At 39.9% G+C, this 19,006-nt stretch overlaps 1 protein-coding gene across 4 annotated transcripts in view; it reads right to left on the bottom strand.

Moving 5' to 3' along the window:
* CPQ (carboxypeptidase Q) overlaps positions 1-19,006 on the bottom strand; it is a 163,765-nt gene that overhangs the window by 51,950 nt on the left and 92,809 nt on the right. For all 4 annotated transcript variants that reach the window (XM_025147113.3, XM_046920523.1, XM_046920516.1 and 1 more), the window contains one exon: positions 7,188-7,299. In XM_025147113.3, the coding sequence (XP_025002881.2) occupies positions 7,188-7,299 (112 nt within the window). The remainder of the gene's footprint in view (positions 1-7,187; positions 7,300-19,006) is intronic.

The following is a 19,006-nucleotide window of genomic DNA, read 5'->3' as shown; positions in this document are numbered from 1 at the left end:
CAGCTCCCAGTAACAAATATTTTTTTATATGGAAGAACCAGGATTCCCAGAAGTACTTGGAGGCACAGCCATAGCAGGAGACTTCTGGTCTCATGTGGCATGCAGACATGACTGAACATGAGCTCAGTGCACATGTGACAACAGCAAGAGAGGGGAAATTTTTACTCTGTACCAAAAACCATCACCATAGTTTTCTTTGGAGGGGAACTGACTTTCCTTAAGACTATGCCAGCTTCTTCATGCAGGCAAGATCTCAGGTGGTGGCAACTCACAGTGTCTTACAAGTCTCTGTTCAAACAATGGAGGGATAAGAGGGTAAGTTTGTGATTTGGCACAGTCAGTGGCCTTCTTCTGAAGATGCACCGGGTGAACACACAGGCTGGGCAGTAGTGGGTGGACATGTCCCCTTCTGGGCTTGGAAGAATACCATAAGTAGACTAACAAGTTAGACCCAAAGACAGCCATGTGAAGGTAGAAAGCACATCTCTGAAAAAGGAGAGCTTCTGCATAAATGTTCCTGAAAGAAACCTGAGATGTGAACAAAAGACCTGTCAGCTACTTCATTCTTCTTATGTTGGCAGGGGTGAGACTCTGGAAATAACCCAGACTGTAGTGTCAAGTAGCAGACCCCAACAGCTTCTCTTCTCAATGGAAAAAAAACCCCTGAAATTTGGCTCCAGCTTTTTCAATTAAAAATAGACACAGCAGTTACAATGTCTGAATATTTTCAGAAGAAAGCAGTGAAATTCATCAATCAAAACTGAACGTAGCACCAACTCCAGTTAGTGCTCTCTACTGCAGTTAAAAGGCATAAAATGTTATGCTTGGAAAGCTGACACTGCCATATGATCACCTCCTAAAGGCTTTTCAGTGTTATTCTCATTATTCAGTTCCCCAAGCTCCCTTTAAGGATGAAAGTCCTGTGTTTCTAGAGCTGGAGGAGAAGGCGGCTTTGCCAGAGCTTCACCCATGTGTTCCTCTGGGAGGGCACGTGTGGGCTCAAGTGGGAAGTACCCACCAAGGCCGTGAGATGCAGGAAGGCAGCTGGATTAGAAGCAAACAGAAAACAATGCTACACCTCCAAGATCTCTGGATACGGACTACCTGTTTCTTGCTCAAAAACACTGTCAGCAAATATAAATTCCGAGGAAGGCCACCATGGCAGCAGCAGGTTTGAAATGGTAGGAAAGGAGTAGAAAAAAGAAACAGGCAATCATCATCTAGAGCAGCACTGAGTCCCACAGCCTGCCAGCCCAACTTGCAGGGCTAACTAAAGGTAAAGTAGGGCAACAAGATACTGTTAAGGGCAATTTTATGGAGACTTTTTATGAATAGCTGTTTAATCAGTCTTGCACCTCACCTGGAAAGGCAAATTCTTTTGTAAACCACATGTGACACAGGAACAAGAAAACATGATTTAGACAACACCAGAGCAGTAACGGCTGTAACATCAGAATGCTGAGGTAAATGGCATTCGTTATCTCCAAAGACACCTTTTCAACATGAACTAACAAATGTAAAATGGGAGAGTCATAAGTCCAATATGAAAACAGGATGGGTTTGAGGCTTCTAGAAAACATTTGCTTGTGTGCTGTCTCTCCTACAACTCCAAGTACCCTCCACCACATCATGGCTTGTGCAATACCCCATGGATTACCTCTGCTCAAAGACAGGAATCCTTCAGGCATTCCCCCCAAAATACCCGTGTCTTCCCATTATCTCTAAATTACTCCAAACAATATTCTCACTACTGCCATAGTAGTATTTGCCACTACCCCACAGTGCTTGTAGACAGAGCCAAAAGAAAATCTCCCTGGCGCTTACTCCCAAGTTATATGTGTGCTGATTAAACATGCATTTATCATCATACAGAAAGGATGAAAGCAGAGCTTCTTCCTGCCTTCCCCTCTGTTGAGACATAAAGGCACTCATCCATCTTTCCTCATTCATCCATGTGCAAAGAACACTTCAGAACTTCATACTGTAAATATTTCTGTGCCTTTATCAAATTTAGTTAGAATTGATCAAAAGGTTAAAGACAGAGGAGGGCTGGGGAAGGTGGCAGCTGACGCAGCTTGCAGGCAAACTGCACATTTGTGAAAGCTTACTGCCTTGCAAACCCTGCCTACAGTACTGAAGAGTATTTTCTTAAACATCAGAAGTCCTCAGGTAACCATAACAGCCACAGCCCCACTGAAAGGGACTTTACTAGTTCAAACCAGCAAAGGTGCTTCAGTACCTGTAAAGGTCTCTTTATTCCTTTTTCTATGAATAAAGAGTACCAACTGGCTGAAGCTTTCATCTTTCTTCACATAAACAACTTTTGTGGAAATGCCTACAGTTCTTGGTTTTTCAGGCAAATTAACCACAAAGTAGCCTGCCAGGGATCTTGCTGATCAGTGGCACTTATAAGCTTCAGAAGTGCTAGTCTGGAGAAGAGGAGGCTCAGGGAAGACCTCATTACACTCTACAACTTCCTGAAGGGAGGCTGTGATGAGGAGGGTTTCGGCCTCTTCTCCCGGGCAACAAACAGGACCTGAGGAAATGGCCACGAGTTGTACCAGAGGAGATTTAGATTAGACATAAGGAAAAACTTTTTCTCTCTGGAATGGCCTGCCCAGAGAGGTGGTGGAGTTGCCGTCCCTGGCAGTGTTCAAGAGGCGTCTGGATGAGGAGCCAAGAGATATGGTTTAGTGGCTTATGGTAGCAATGGTGAGGACAGTTGGACTAGATGATCTTATAGGCCCTTTCCAACCTTGTGATTCTATGATTCTATGAAAAAAGTGGCCTTTTTCTTTCCTTTGTGCTTTGTTAAACTTGTGCCTTAACTGAGAGAAAAGACCTGTTCAGATAACATTGGACAGAATGGCCACTTTTTGGTGGATGTTTGTGAGTTCAGACAGGCAGGCAGTGGAAAGAGCCATACCAACAAATGTACAGAGCAGAGAGGACATGCATCAATACATTATGGAAAGTTTTTTGGTTTTTTTTTTTCTAGAGTTAAGCTGTAAACACACAGAACAGAAAATGTGGGGCTCAGTTTCTGTACTGAGTGGCCATGGAACAGCCACGTGGAGCAAGATTCACCTCACTGAATTGCAACCCATCCAAAAAAAAACAAGTAGGCGTTTACTATGAATTTGCTGTCTATGTTTTTTCTTTGGAGAAGGAGGAGAGATAAAAGCAACTACCAGTGGTGCTCGTGCTCATCACCAGGATGTGGAAGACACAGAACTCGCCTCCAGATGCTTTGTCCTCTGCCTCCAGGCTGCCTCCCTTTGGCCCAAAATGAAACAGCGTCAATGTGAAGTTAAAAAGTGAAATAGAAAAAATAGATCCTAAAAAAGCAATAGATTCCATATTTTTTGCCCTCAAAAAAGTCAGTGTTGAAGTCTCTGTGTGAAGTTGCTCGAGACTGTGTTATTGCTATATGTTCTTACAGAGAACTTGGAGCTGACTGATACAGTGCCTGGGAATCTACAGAAACACCAGGAAGAAAAAAAAGACATGAATACAGGAGAGAAACACACAAAAGCCAAGAATGAAGAGAAACATAAAGCTGAATACATTAAGCACGTGATATATTTAGAAATAAAAGTATTAGATACTTTTAATTGGAGCATGAAAATGGCACTACTTAAAATGTAACCATTTATACTGCAATTTTAATGATTTTTCAATGAATCTAACTTATCTGGGCCTACGCCAAAAGCTACTGAATGGTTTGGGGAGGGGTTAGCTTGAAAGTACAGAATAGCGTTTAAATTGCAATCATTCCTCAAGTAATGCATGGAATTAACAAAGTCCTAATTAACAAGCCTAACTTGTGTCCACTAGCCATCCCAAGGGTAACCCTGATATTATGATGAAATGCTATTAGATCACCACTAAAGAACTTGCTTTAATAGGGTAGCAGTATCTCACTTCTCTGGAAAGAAATGGGCACAGCAGCAGTAATCTCCACTACACACAATACAAGCTTTACTTTCTAAAAGTTGTATTTCAGAATGCTCACTTCAGCTTTCAGATCATATACCTGCATTTGTAAGACCTGTTATGCAATATGCAGACATCGTTTTCATGGCTACATAATGCACCATGACTTTAAGACTTCCAGTAAAGAACTCAACATGTGCATACTGACAAGACAGTTTTGTTGGTTTATTCCCATGCCAAATGTATTTGATATGATTGAAACTAAATTTATCAGAGCCCAAAAGGATATGAAACCAAGCCTCCACAGTTCAAGGTATAATGCTGGAAACTACTGCACACTGAAAAGGCAATTTATGGAGATGGTTTCAGACAAACCTCACTAATTCATTTCTCACACAACCTGCATATCTGACACTTTGCTGTCCTTTTTCTTGGTCAGATTTTATGTGCATTATGAGATATAAAATCTGCACTAAACAACATCTTCTCCTATGGAAGATGAAAGGTTCTGTCCCAAATTACAATCTACAGGTTAGATTTGATGACCCAGATGTTTTCTCCCAGTCGTATGCTCCTGCAGAACACTGCTGTAAGAGGAAGAGCTCAATGCAACAGCTAACCAGAACAGAGGGCATCAGCAAAGGCTCAGACATTTCTCTGCTGAGAAAATAGCATTTCACCACAGGTTGTACAGCAAACACACAGGCTACACTACTAGAGGAAATCAAATATTTGAACAAGCAGCGAGTGATGCATTTCATTCATGCCTGAAAGGAAGCACAGTAAATAAGAATTATACAATGCCACCACGAAGTAGCCCTTAAGGGACACAAAACAGTTTGTTCTGAACAGAATAGCATCAGCAAATACAAGAACCATTTTTTTTTCCTAGAGGGGGATGAACCACAGACAATTTTCTAAGAATCATAAAAAAAAAAAAAATTACAAAGCACTAAATGAAAGAGTAGGTCTAGATTCTTCTGTAGGAGAATCCTTTTTAGTTCACTTTTAAAAGAACAAAAATTCAAACACATGCATTTTGTTTTTAGCCACGGACTGATATTCCAGTCATTCTGAGGCTGTGAAAAAGGAGAGATACGGAGTTCAAATAATGCAAAATAAATAGCGATTCCCAAGGATGTCTGATGTTCATCATTACAGCGTGAGAGTGGCTAATCACATAACAGAGCTTGTCTACAAAGAGCTCTTCAAGAAACACTGAGATTGTTTAAGTGCACGAATTCTTCTGATTAGAAGCAGGAAAGGCTAGGTTCTTATGTAAACTCTGCCAGAGCCAAAAGCAGGAACAGCAGCTGACTTTGTTTTTTAATGAATACTTAGAGCATTCCTATTGACCGCAGGTTACAGTTCTGGAAAAAAAGGAATGATGAGGAAAAAGCGATTTCATCTGATGGAAAGGGGGAAAAGCATCCCTGGATATCAACTCAACAATCTGCTGAGGTCTGCTTTGAACTAGTTTTGAGGAGCGTAGTGATAAAAGCCCATATGGAAGTAAAAAAAAAAAAAGCAAAAATCTACAGATCCAGCAAAAGATTGGAATTTGTACTTTGGAGATCAGAAATCCTACGACAGACTAAGAACAGCAGGATACCAGACTAAACTTTGAGAGGCTACGTATAAGGAGAACACAGACAGACAAATCTGAATGTTTCACTCCTGCCAATTAGGTCAATGTCTAGATCATTTCAGCTATCAGTAGCTGACTGTAGATCCCAGTCTGGGAGACGGTAACCATGAGCTGAAGTCCCACAGCTGCACACGTAGGTCATGTCTTTCTACAGCAACATGCTGTCTGCAGCCTTCTTCTACCCACTAGTCAGAAGAAACTCATGACTAAAAGAAATCAGTCCTTCAGATCCTACAAAAGGGGATATGCAAACATGCAAACCAGGAAGCAGTAGGCTGAGCAATTCCACGCTGGTATTTCACCCGTAGCACAACTGGAAGAGACTGACAGCATAGCTGTTTACTTCATCTCATACTTCTGTTGAGCAGGAATTGTGGATGAGGAACAGCAGCAAGTCCCTGGTTGACAGCCTTTGTTCTAGAATTCCAGCTTCAGGAGTGTTCAGCATCTACAGACCCAATTCCAGAACTTGGTGAACTTGTCACCCCGCTTATGACCAAGACAGGTTCAAAGAAGTGATCCCTAGAAAGAGAACGTCGCTCTGCATCACAGAAACCTACTGCAGCATGATAATATGGTGTGCAGGATCTCTGTGTCACATTATATGATGAGACATAGGAGCCCATTGTGGACTCTTATGACAGGACACTATGGTGAAGTGCAATTTGACAGAGCTATATCCTTGTATTGATGAAACTCAGTTGCATGTCCCTCTGGTCTGGATTACTTTCTGCTAAGGAAGAAAGTTGTCACAGTCCAAAACAAAGCCCAAGCGCATGGCAACATAAAAGCAGCACAGATGATCAGGAAATCAGCCCTGAAGAGCAAATCTTAGAGCCCGCCATCTTGATGATATACTTGTCTTTAAAGGTATGTGGAGGAACAAGACTAGGCAGGATATAAATTTATTTAGGAAAAACAATCAAGGAAAAGGAACCCTGAAATATAAATCTCTGTGAAGTTCAGGATCAGTTCTGATGACTGCCTTTACATGCAGGTGGAAAGAAAAGGACCAGAAATAGAATCGTGGCCTGGATCCGGCCACTGTTGCATGTTCTTGAGAGAGACACGGATTAAATTGTCTTGAGAATCTATGAAGATCGAGGTATGAGTGCGGAAATTAAATTAACTGAGCAGCCACTGGAAAAGCAGCATGTAAGACAGTGAAAGATTTAAGAACGCGCTCAACATCAATGCTGATGGCAAAGAAAAATATCAGAACGCTGATTTTCATGTGACTTCATGAAGCTTCATCTTCTTTAACAGGGAAGATTAATGTACCTTATACTGGGCTTTCATTCTCTGATATGAAAGCTCAAAGCACTTTCTAGATCACTGACTGATGTGCAGCTTTTTGATGATCCCTATGATGAAATAGATTTAACAGACAAACTTGCAAAATATTTATACTAAGTATGAATATTTGTGCTCAGAGAAATGGATAAAATAGAAAATCCAGTTTATACGACATAGAAAACATTCTGGCATTAATAATATTTTAAATTCACACGTTAATAATATTAATAATATTATACTATTAATATAATATAGCAATATATATTAATATTAATAATACTAATAATATTTGAAATTAAATATTTACCCAGATCCTTAACGAGTGATAATGCTTCCCATGATATAAATGCTCCTCCGCCATCATCCATAGCTCCCTGCCCAACATCCCAGCTGTCCAGATGTCCGCTGACCAACACAATCTGGAAAAGCAATTATGAGAAAACATATCTACATGAAAATGGCAAATGAGAGAAGTCAGTCCAGCATTTAAGCTTTTCAATGATTTTGTCATAAAGTCGACTTCTTAGTTCAAAACAGGAGGAGAAAAACATTTCATATAAAACAAAACCATTGTCCTCTATCACTGGGCATAAATCTGGGATGGCCAAATGAATCCTACTGCTTCACAAACCGCTGCTAAATCAAAGAGATACACTGTGAGGAAAGTTTAAATGAAAGGCTTTATCTTGAACATTAAGCGCATGCTTCCCAGAGATACAAAGCTACCATACTGCAGAATGGGGAAAAATTCTTTCATATTCCAGTTGTGAAATGTTTAAGCCCTGAGGTATGAAATTTGATTAACCCAATTTTTGGCTGCATAAGTAAGAAATATGAACTTGTACTGAAGTATTTCCAGACAGACGTTGTTGTTTTATTGCTATTATCTATGGCTCCTACCACAGAGGACCTCTAATTTATTACTGAGTCCCTTATGTGCTGCAACAATGACAAGGTATTTTATAGTTCTGTTAGTCAGAAGGTTATTTTAAATTAAAAACTACATGGCAGCACGTCCCAGATGGTTTTTCTGCAAAGAGAGCTTTGTGGCTACAGTAGATGATAGCACTATACATGTCTCCAGAAACACTCCCTTTTAGATCTGAGCTCTCTGAAACATTGATAAACAGCATCACGTCAATACTGGAAATGAGACAGCTCCCTAGCTGGGCCTGGAATTCTAGGGTGATGGATCTGTGATTGCAGTGGGGAGGTTAAGGAGGGAAAAGAACTCTTGATCTGAGCAGGCAGCAGATGAAGTGTGGTAAAATGATGTTATGGGACAAAAACAAGAGCAGAGAGGAAAAACTGAAGGAGACCCTGAAGCACCCAGCTGTGTCCTACCCAGAACACATACACGAAGGGATGCTTCCAACTCCTTGGCCTGCTGATGTCAATCAGATCTCAGAGTTCAGGTATCTTGAAGATGGTGAACAACACTTGCCCCTCCTGCCACCTTCCACTCCCTAAAGATTTATGGGGTAAGAATGTTGTGGCATTTCACCTCAGCTTTTGTTCATCACAGGACAAGCACTCTAGCACAGAAAATGAGACCAGTTTTTCCTATTATCCTTCCTGGAAGGTGAGAGCCAGTGTGCAGCTAACCTTGCAAGGAACTATCTACTTGCTTCATCACAAGAGAAAAATCTTAAGAAGCATTCGCTGATTACTAAAAACAATGCACAGTAAATAATGCACTACAAGACAAAAGCGTCACATGTTCATCAAATCACTGCATTTTTTCATCCAACCAGATAGAACCTCAGGTAACGCAGCTGAAAAGCCCCTCTGCGTTTAGCAATGGCCATGATAAATTACCAGTCACATTTATTGCATTGACATGGGTCCAATCAGAGTGCACCAAAATCCACTGCGTTTAGAAAATGCATCATATGTTTATAAACGTATATCATAAAAAAAACCCAACAAAACAGAAGTCTTATGCTTTCGAAGCTGGAAAATCTTGCAATCAAAATCTGAGGAGCAGCTTACTGTTTCCTTCTCAGATGTTTCAGCTCTCTTTTGTGCTTATACAGCCTAAACACGTTTGCTTTGCAGCCCAGAGCAGCAGTAGACAGGCTGCAGCCTTTATTCCAAAACCTCCTCTCCTTCAGAGATGAATTTTGACTGCAGGATCCTCTGCAGAAGCCTCAGATTTACTCAGGAGGTATTCCTGCAACGTAGCACTGTGATCCTCCCAGGCTCTTTGTGAAAGCTGGCAGACAGCACTGCTCTCAGGGACACTTCTCCACAGAAGTTCTCGCTCTGTAGATGGTTTCTGCTACAATAGCAACGTAGCTTGAAACCAGATAATCTAAGAAAAGAGGAAGAAATCTTTCTGAAATGAAAGCAGAACAGACGTGACCACTGCATTACTCGTTGCTCTTATCATTTTCGTGTTAGGATGGATGGAGCACACACACATACCCACATGCATGCATTTGCACTGGGATGAACCATGCTTTGAGAGCTTGTGATGCGTGGGCAGCCCTTCTACTATGTATGCATGGAGGACAGATCTCAAAGAACACCAGAAATAAATTAAAAAAAAGAAAAAGGAATAGAAAAGACTTTGAGTGAGAACAACTGCTGTATAGAGGATAACTGTCTATTCCCAACTTGAATGTCATTGCAACGTGGTTTGTTTATTTTGAGCAAAAATTGGTTTTAGAAAGATAACCACTCACTCTCCTGGGAAACGCAACTTCAAACCGAACTATTTAAATCAAGTACTTAAACTCATTGAGAAACAAGTTTACAGTAGAAACAATGCCTTGACTTCAGCTGGGAAAGAAGACGGCACTAACGCTGTTCCCTGGCAACAACCTCAATATGAGTGTCTGACAGAGAATTGCTTCTCATTTCTGTGAAACAACACACATTGCAACAGCAGGAAATTCTGAATCAGAAGGTGGTGTAATCCCATTTGGGATTAGACTCCCATCACAAAGCATCTTTACCAACTGCAGAACATTACAACATAACAGATCAAGGTTCAAGCAGACTGAGAAATTCAGATAATGTTACGGATGAACTTTTACTTAAATTTACTTCAATGGATGCCAAAAGCAATTACATAAACACAACCAGTGGACTTCTGTGTGAAAGTTTTTGTAGAACCGTTGTTTTTTAAACTATTGTGTTTCTGCAGCATCTGCTCAGATGAGTTTCAGTGATCCAGTGGATCACTGGAATTCATCAGTGAAACTGATTCAGTGATTCAGTGGAAGGTTCAGGCTGGACATTAGGAAATAGTACTACTCTGAAAGAGTGGTCAGGCACTGGAATGGGCTGCCCAGGGAGGTGGTGGAGTCACCGACCCTGGAGGTGTTCAGGGAACGTTTGGATGTTGTGTTGAGGGACATGGTTTAGTGAGAACCATTGGTGATGGGTGGATGGTTGGACTGGGTGATCCTGTGGGTCTTTTCCAACCTTGGTGATTCTATGATCCCACTGATATCCGTGTCTTAAAGTAAGACACGGTAACAAAACAGCAAAAACACCACATTGAGTTCATCTTGGTCTCTCAATCCGTAAAATGTGTCTGGGGCAATGACTGAAATTCACTCTAAACCATCATATTATTCAAAATAATATTATAATTCTATTCTATTCTATTTCTATATACAAGTGGGCTAATAAGAAAGACATTTAAAGCTAACAAGGAGGTATGATTATTGTATTTTTCACATTGCTTTCAGATATGTTATGTGGCTCTCCCCTCCAAAACTGCGCACAGGCTAATGACTTACATTTGCACAAAACATTCATATAGAAATGTAAGCACGTGCCAAGAGAATGTAATCACTGCAAAACAATTTAAGTATATGTAAGTATTTGCTTTAAATATACAGAGAAACCATAAGCGTTTGTATAAGACAGCCTAAATACAGCAATACATATTTGCCAAATCAACTGAATACACATTTAGGATAAGATAGCTTGCATGTCACATGACAACGTCATATTTGGCAGTGACACAGCTAAGAAAATACTGCCCTAGACACAGTCCTGATACAATACAAGAGAAATGACACTTCAGGTAGTGTTTCAAATACAAGTTGAGTTATCCTATTTCCTTCTGCAACAACGTTATGACTGTTGGATGCTTATAAATCAAACCCAGCACTTCAATCATGCATACTGAAATATTTTGAATGTTATAGTATATCTTAAATATTTATATAACTCTGTATTTTTATACTTCACATTTTTAAAACAAGACCAGGGAGAGGAACCACCCACACTTTTACATAAGCCACAGAGTTATCTTTTTCTAAGCATGACTGTTTTTTTGGCCACTAAAAATAACCACCTATTCCATATGTATTCACACATGCTTACTCAATTTGTCACATAATAACTCCATCAAATGTAGGAGAACTACCTTCTGCTTGGTTGGAGAGAGAGCTTCAGAAATAGTCTATTACAGTTACAGTTAGTCTCTGTAATGTCACTTGTACCTCTACAGGTATGAAGCAAAGGCTTCTTTCTATGCAACATTAGAGATGATAAATGATAAATGTTAAGAAACGTTTTCATTCCCAGAATCCAATCTAGAAAAATATTTGCACCAAGCTGTGAAAACTAGCGTGCAATGTTATTTCATGCCACTGTGGTAGATGGAAATGGCAGAGTAAGAAACTCATCATTCATCTTTGGCATTCGTGGGTGAAGAAGATTTCACGTATGCCTAAACTTCAAGCTAAAACAGCGAAGAGCTCCAGACTGTAACTCAAATTCTTTTCAACTGCTTGTCTGTATTTTCAACCAAATACAGCCACCATTCAGCCATTTGCTCAGGCAACACAGGCCTATGGTGTTCCAACCCAGTTGATGAATTACCTGGAAATTTATGGAAAGTATTTCTATAGAAATTTTTGTGGTTCTTTCTCCATCAGTTTGGTTCTAAATAAGTCCATCTTTAGCTCATGGTACCACAATAGGGTCTTATGTTATTTGACTAGATATTCTGTCTTCAAGAATCTCCTCTTTTCAGTGCATGAGGTATTTGTACAGCACACAATTTATACATATGAACACCACGCATGGTAGATCTGTGTTTGGACCAAAATTAGAAGACAGAAATTAGATAATAATTAGGGTTCCAAATCCAATGCAATCCAATCCAGAAATTGCCTATAAATTCTCTCCTCTCCCAGACATTCATTACTCTTTACACACAGACTCTCTCACTTCACCATTTTTTATTTTCCCCAGACCAAAACAAAATTTCAGACACTAAGTAAATCACCACTTAAAAACTCTTAATCCTAACTTCTCAGACAGAGGAACCCACAATATAATACAATCTCGTACTCATAAGCATAGGGAGTACATTTTGAATAATCTACCCAATTAGACAGCATAACAACTATGAACTGCCAGATGGCTTCAGTTTATAAGAATCTGAAGATTTTCTTCATTTCACTGTGCTAACAGCCTAAGAGCAAGGGAAAAGAGGAAGGCAGCACATCACATACCTAACTAGCGGACAAATAAATCAGTTGGCTGGACTAAATGTAAGCCCATCATGGGCTTACTCATCTTCAAAACTATGATTAAACAAAGTCCGACAAATAACAGTTTGTAAATTAATGTACCATATCTGGCATGGCTCTCAGGCCTAGAATATATTAGCAACACCTGCAGTAATGCTGGCAAATGATTTCTAGAAAATGGCAGCACCAAGCAATATGCTTTTCCACTGCTTATCCACACAGAAAAGCTGGCACTACTGTCCAAAGTCACATTCTTCTTTTGAAGTAGAATCATAGAGTCATAGAATTGCTCAGGATGGAAAAGACCTCCAAGATCATCAAGTCCAACCACAACCTGACCATACTACCCTAACTCTAACAACCCTCCACTAAATCATGTCCCTGAGCACCACATCAGACGGTTTTTAAACACATCCAGGGATGGTGACTCAACCACCTCCCTGGGGAGCCTATTCCAGTGTTTAACAACCCTTTCTGTAAAGAAGTGTTTCCTGATATCCAACCTAAACTTACCCTGGAGCAACTTGAGGCCATTTCCCTTCGTCCTGTCACCTGTCACCAGTGAGAAGAGACCAACTCCACTCTCGCTGTAAGCACCTTTCAGATATTGGAAGAGAGCAATAAGGTCTCTCCTCAGCCTCCTCTTCCCCAGACTTAATAGCCACAGTTCCTTCAGTCTCTCCTTGTAGGGCATATTCTCCAAGCTCTTCACAAGCCTTGTTGCCCTTCTTTGTACCTGCTCCAGTAATTCTTAGGTGGCAAACTGTGTTCTCGTTTGCATATTTAGGGGAAAAAAAAGTCCTGTCATCTTCATGGAGTAAAATTTTGGTGTATAATTTAGTCTTTTACCCTGACCCATTCTCCTCCCTACTCCGTTCTAAACCACAGTTCACCCCTTCAACAAATGCAGAAAGACAAATACAAAGAGTTATCTACAATTTCTATTTGATAGTTCATGACCAGGCAAAAATCACATTCCTTTACACAAGCCAACATTCCTCGAGTTTTAAAATATTTATGACAGATATTTATTTGTATCATCCAGTAACATTCCATAAATCAGTCTGTTGTCTATTCCATCAAAGGCCTTCCTAAATCTAAACAAATCAGCAATTTTAATCCTGAAAGACTGTAGCAAATTTGTCAGACTGGAATCCAACTCAGCTCTTCCAAAACAGAGATAATACAGCCACTAGAAGGGAACTCATCAAGTACCGCATAATAAAACATAACCATTTGATTAGTTTTTTACAGGGACATTGCTTTTGGTATCAATACTGCCATTATTTCCAACTCAGCATATCAAGTTTTTGGGAAAACAAGACTGCAAAACCTGAATGCCCAGAAGAAACAAAGCGCTGTATGTCATGGGATTGGAAATAGGCTCACATGTGAGGTTAGATGTAGAAATATATGAATATTTTCGAATATCAACTCCTCTTCATTTAAAAAATTATTTATTAAAAAATTTCATTAATACCAGAAATATTCAGTTCAACAGAGATCTACTCTTTTATGTTTAATTCCATCAATTTGAGAGCTAAATTCAAACATGTTGCTGTATCAGAGATGTTCAGTTGCAAAAATCCAGTTACTTGGCAAAAGCTATTTGTGAAAGTGTTCCCCCACCATTTCTTAAGTAATTATGTTGGGCTACAAATATGTGAAACAAAGATTTGTGAGTTTCTGTACTTGCCTTTTAAGAAAACTCTGTCTTCAGCTAAACTGCAATTGGACTAAGTCATGCTCTAAATGTAAATCAGGAATGTTACCACATGTAGGGCATGTTATTTTGTATATATAAGAACATTTCTTCATATTAGTTCTTAGCTATTGTGTCCAAATAATACGGCGCCACTGTACAGCACCTTTTATTAGATTTCATGCACATTAGGAATGGTTCTAAAATGATCAGTCTTGCTGTCTGAACTAATTTACAGTCCTAAAGACACAGTGATGTTCAGATAGAAAAAAAGTGATTAAAACAAAAACTGTCTTTTCTACTTAATATGCAATGGAGTAAGTCTTAACTTCCAGCCTTCTGATTAAATGATAGATCTGTACATGAAACAGAAGTGACTCACTTAGTCACACAAGAATCAAACCCTATTATTGCTAAAAAGCTGATTAACCTTCAAAGAATCTGTATGTCACAATATACAGTAAACCCTTTAAATTGGAATCTGTACTTTGCAAAAGTGGTCGAAAGGAAAGTGTTCTCAGAAATTACTGCAACAAAAACTCCCTGTTTGAAGCCAATCAGCCTCCCTATTTGAAGTAGTTAAATAGCATAGGCTGATGGCATTTATGAAATATAGGATGGTGAAGGAGAAAATTAGTCTGAAAATAAGTTATTACTGATAAGAGAACTGTAGTAAAGGTAAAGAGACACAGAAACCATGCAAGTATTCAGAAGACAACCAAGTACTGAAATGATTACCATTTTCATATTAAACGCTGGAGTTTAAGGCTTAGCATTTCCATATTTAAGGTCTCTGGAATATTTTATTTCCTGTTCCCCAAGCTGTAACACTTCAGAAATAACATCATTCTTCAAAATACTGTATGAAAAACAAGGTTTTTAATTTACACGTTTCAGCCGACCGCCTGGAGGTTTTAAGAGTAAAAATCAAAACAAGAACTGCATCTAAACAAAATCAGTTATCACTGAAATATCACTTAAAGTTACATAAAGATGATGATGTAGAAGTCATGTTTACAGATCAAAAATTAGTGAAGAATTTGCCACTAAGATGATCAGAGGACTGGAGCACCTCTCCTGTGAGGAAAGGTTGAGGGAACTGGGCTTGTTTAGCTTGGAGAAGAGAAGGCTCTGGGGAGACCTCATTGTAGCCTTCCAGTACTTGAAGGGAGCATCTAAACAGGAGGGGGAACAGCTGTTTACAAGGGTGGATAGTGATAGGACAAGGGGGAATGGTTTTAAACTGAAACAGGGGAGGTTTAGGTTGGATATTAGGAGGAAGTTTTTCACACAGAGGGTGGCGACGCACTGGAACAGGTTGCCCAAGGGGGTTGTGGATGCCCCATCCCTGGAGGCATTCAAGGCCAGGCTGGATGTGGCCCTGGGCAGCCTGGTCTGGTGGTTGGCGACCCTGGACACAGCAGGGGGGTTGAAACTCGATGATCATTGTGGTCCTTTTCAACCCAGGCCATTCTATGATTCTATGAATTTTATATATTTTTCACTGTAGGGCAATATATGATTTCACCATGTTACTGCAGGTCAAGCAAGACTCAAAAGTGTTACAGCTTTCAAATTTCCTTTATAGATATTTAAATTAATTTCAGCTAAAATAAAACACAGAAGTCTCATGCTACTACTCCCACTGAAGCATGAACTCAAACTGCCCTATCTAAACATCGTGATGCTATGAACTTTTGGCAAGCATCACTTTCCAAAACTGTAGAAATTGCAGACTCTTCTTTAAAATATTAAAAAGTTTTTTGGTTTTCATTTTTCAGAACATTACAGGACTGCATGCCCCACCAGCACTGCCTTTGAGCATTCTGATGACACAAAATGTCCTGAAAGCCATCCTAAGCACCCATCTTTCAATTATCTTATGGGAAGTGCATTTTATCTTATGAATTTCCATGTCATTGGAAGCAAGTCAAATAAATTCTTACATGTTGTTAATAATGTCAAAGGACTGCAAGACAGGAAGCTTTAAAACATAATGTTTATGTCCCAGTGTCAGACACTCATCTACTACCACATCCTGCTCACAGCAGGGTCAGCTTAGACCTGATCGTATTGTCCAGTCAAACTGAAAATCTCCAAAGATGGAGATTCCACAACTCTGGACAAACTATTTCAATGTTTGCTGTTAGTAAAATATTTTTCCTAAAGCCTATTACAACGTGAGATTTTTTTTTCAGCATCCCGTACTGGGTCCTCACTGTGGCATTCAAAATCCAAACTGGAATTTGAATGTTGTCAGCTCACAAGTCTACCTCATAATTTTACATCTCTAGAAGCTTTTACTTGATTCGGCGCAACCAGCTGAACACAATTAAAATGAAATTCTTGCCTTTGACCACGCTGTTGTCCTTCACTATTATGCATACTTAAAGAAGTGCTGATCGTGTAATCAGTCATGAGAACTCCAAGATGAGTATGAGCCAGCAATGTGACCTTGCCGTATACAACTGTACCAGCCAGCAGGTCAAGGGAAGTGATTCTTCCCCTCCATTCAGCAAGCGTGATTATACACTCATGCGTAATGCACACTGATAGAACAAGAGGCAATACGCACAAACTGTAATAGAATAAATTATCTTTAAAAATAAGAAAAAATCTTTTTGCTGTAAGGGTTTTAAACACTGCAACCATTACGAGAGAGGTAAAAGAATCTATCCTTGGAGAGATGAAAAACGCAAGCCTTAAGAAAGTTGCTCTAGCTGACCTGGCTTTGAGCACAGGGTCAGCTCACCAGAGATTTAGATCTAAATGACCTCCGGAGATCTCCCTGTTTTGTAATTAAACATTGATCCCAGAACTAGTAATTCACATTTTCTTGTGGCTCCATAAATAATTTACATTTCTTTTGTCTCTGAAGATTTCATTAAAGAAACCAAAAAGTCGAACACAACTTAGAAATCAATTCTACCAAACACAAGCATGTCCTTCATACAGATAAAGTACAACTGCAATCTTCAATGTATTTTTTTACTGACACGAGAAAAAAAGACCTTTCTTCTACTTACGGCAGCCAGAATCATGGAAAAAAAAATACAATTGGTATGAAATGCATTTCAGGGAATCATTTGCAATTTTCGTCTAATATTAACTGATGCAGGAACCCATAGAAACAGAATATTATTTGCTTTGCCACATCAAAAAAGACTATCTTACACTGACCCTGGAAGACTTGCTTTACATATTGAACGAGACATGGCTTCAAAGTCTCAAAAACATTTTCGGATTACAATTCTTCTTTCACCATCTACAGTCCCTTTAGTTTCTTTCATTTTCCAAAAATTAAAACAGCTCTTCTTCTGAGGTGAAATGTAGACTTAGAAAGTCATTAATTTCTCATTTACAAATTTAAATTAGTTAATTATATTGTATTGATCTTTTTTATCAGTAAAAAGGGATGGAACAACTGTTTATTATGTAGGGATATAGGAGAAGATGAACATTTATTCTCATTTTTATGAAAGTACTCATTCAAGGGGAATAAACAGGAAGAATTCAAGACCTGTGTATGATTGCAGGGCCATGATCTCACTGCAGTGACACGGATGTGGTGGGATAGCTTGCATGACTGTGATGCTGGCATGGACAGCTATCTGATTTTTAGGAAAGACTAGCCAAGATGGCAAGGTGGTGGAGCTGCTCTTTCTATGAGAGAGGAGGTCAGGGAGTATTGAGCGAGAGATCATTTAGGCACAGTCGACACCCAAAATTCAAGGGCCCTGATGGAATGTACTCCTGAATGCTTAGGGAGCTGATGGATGTTACTGCTAGGCCACACTCCATTATCTCTGAAAAATCATGGAGAACAGGAGGGCTGCCTGAGGACTGGAAGACCCAGGAAAGTACAAGCCAGTCAGCCTCAATGCCATCTCTGGAAAGTTTAGGAAATAGCTCATCCTGAATGTCATCTCTAAGCATGTACAAGAAAAGAAGGTGATGAGGAGTATTTAGTATGGATTCGCCAAGGGGAAATTATGCCTTAATCAATATTATAGCCTTCTACAATTCTGGGTAGATAAGAGAAGAGCAGTGGATATTGCCTACCTTGACTTTGGCAAGGCTTTTGACACTGTCTCCTGTAACAACCTCATAGGTAAACTCATGAAGCATAGGTTAAATGAGTGGACAGTGAGGTGGATTGAGAGCTAGCTGGCTTAATGGTAGAGCTCAGAGGGGTGTAACCAGCAGTACAATCTAGTTTGAGGCTTGCAGCTCTTAGTGTCAGAGGTCAGCACTGAGTTTAGCCTTGTTCAACTTATTCATCAAGATGCGCCTGGATGAAGGGACAGGGTGCATCTTCAGCAAACTTGATGCTGATACAATAGCTGGTACAGCAAAAGGCTATGCTGCCATTCTGAGAGACATGGACAGGCTGGAGAGCTAGGCAGAGAGGGACCTCACAAAGTTCAACAAAAGCAAGGGCAGGAAGAAATAATCTCAGTCACCAGTATTGGAGGTTAATTTGCTGGAAAGCAGCTCTGGGATTCCTGGTGAACAAGAAGTTAACCAAGAGAGTAAGTTGCCCAGGTGGGCAAGAAAATCAATGGTATCCTGGGGTACATTAGGAAGAGCACTGCCAGCAGGTTAAAGGATGTTATCCTCCCCTCCTACTCAGTCCTACTGAGGCTACATCCGTAGTACTGCTTCTAGTTCTGGGATCCCCAGTGCAAGAGAGACATGGGCAAGTACAAGTGAGACTGGAGAGAGTCCAGCAGAGGACTACAAAGATGATTAGGGGCCTGCAGCATCTCATAAGGAAAGTCTGAGAGACCTGGAGAAGAGAAGACTTCAGCCAGGAGAAGAGATGACTAAAGGAGAAATCCTATAACTTTATAGAGGATGTCAAGAGGATGAGGCCAGGCTCTTTTCAGTAATGCCCAGTGCCAGGACAAGAGGCAATGGGCA

Source organism: Gallus gallus, chromosome 2, assembly GCF_016699485.2.
Source record: "Gallus gallus isolate bGalGal1 chromosome 2, bGalGal1.mat.broiler.GRCg7b, whole genome shotgun sequence".
In the NCBI taxonomy this organism is placed as follows: domain Eukaryota; kingdom Metazoa; phylum Chordata; class Aves; order Galliformes; family Phasianidae; genus Gallus; species Gallus gallus.
This window is presented reverse-complemented; position numbering and strand designations above follow the sequence as displayed.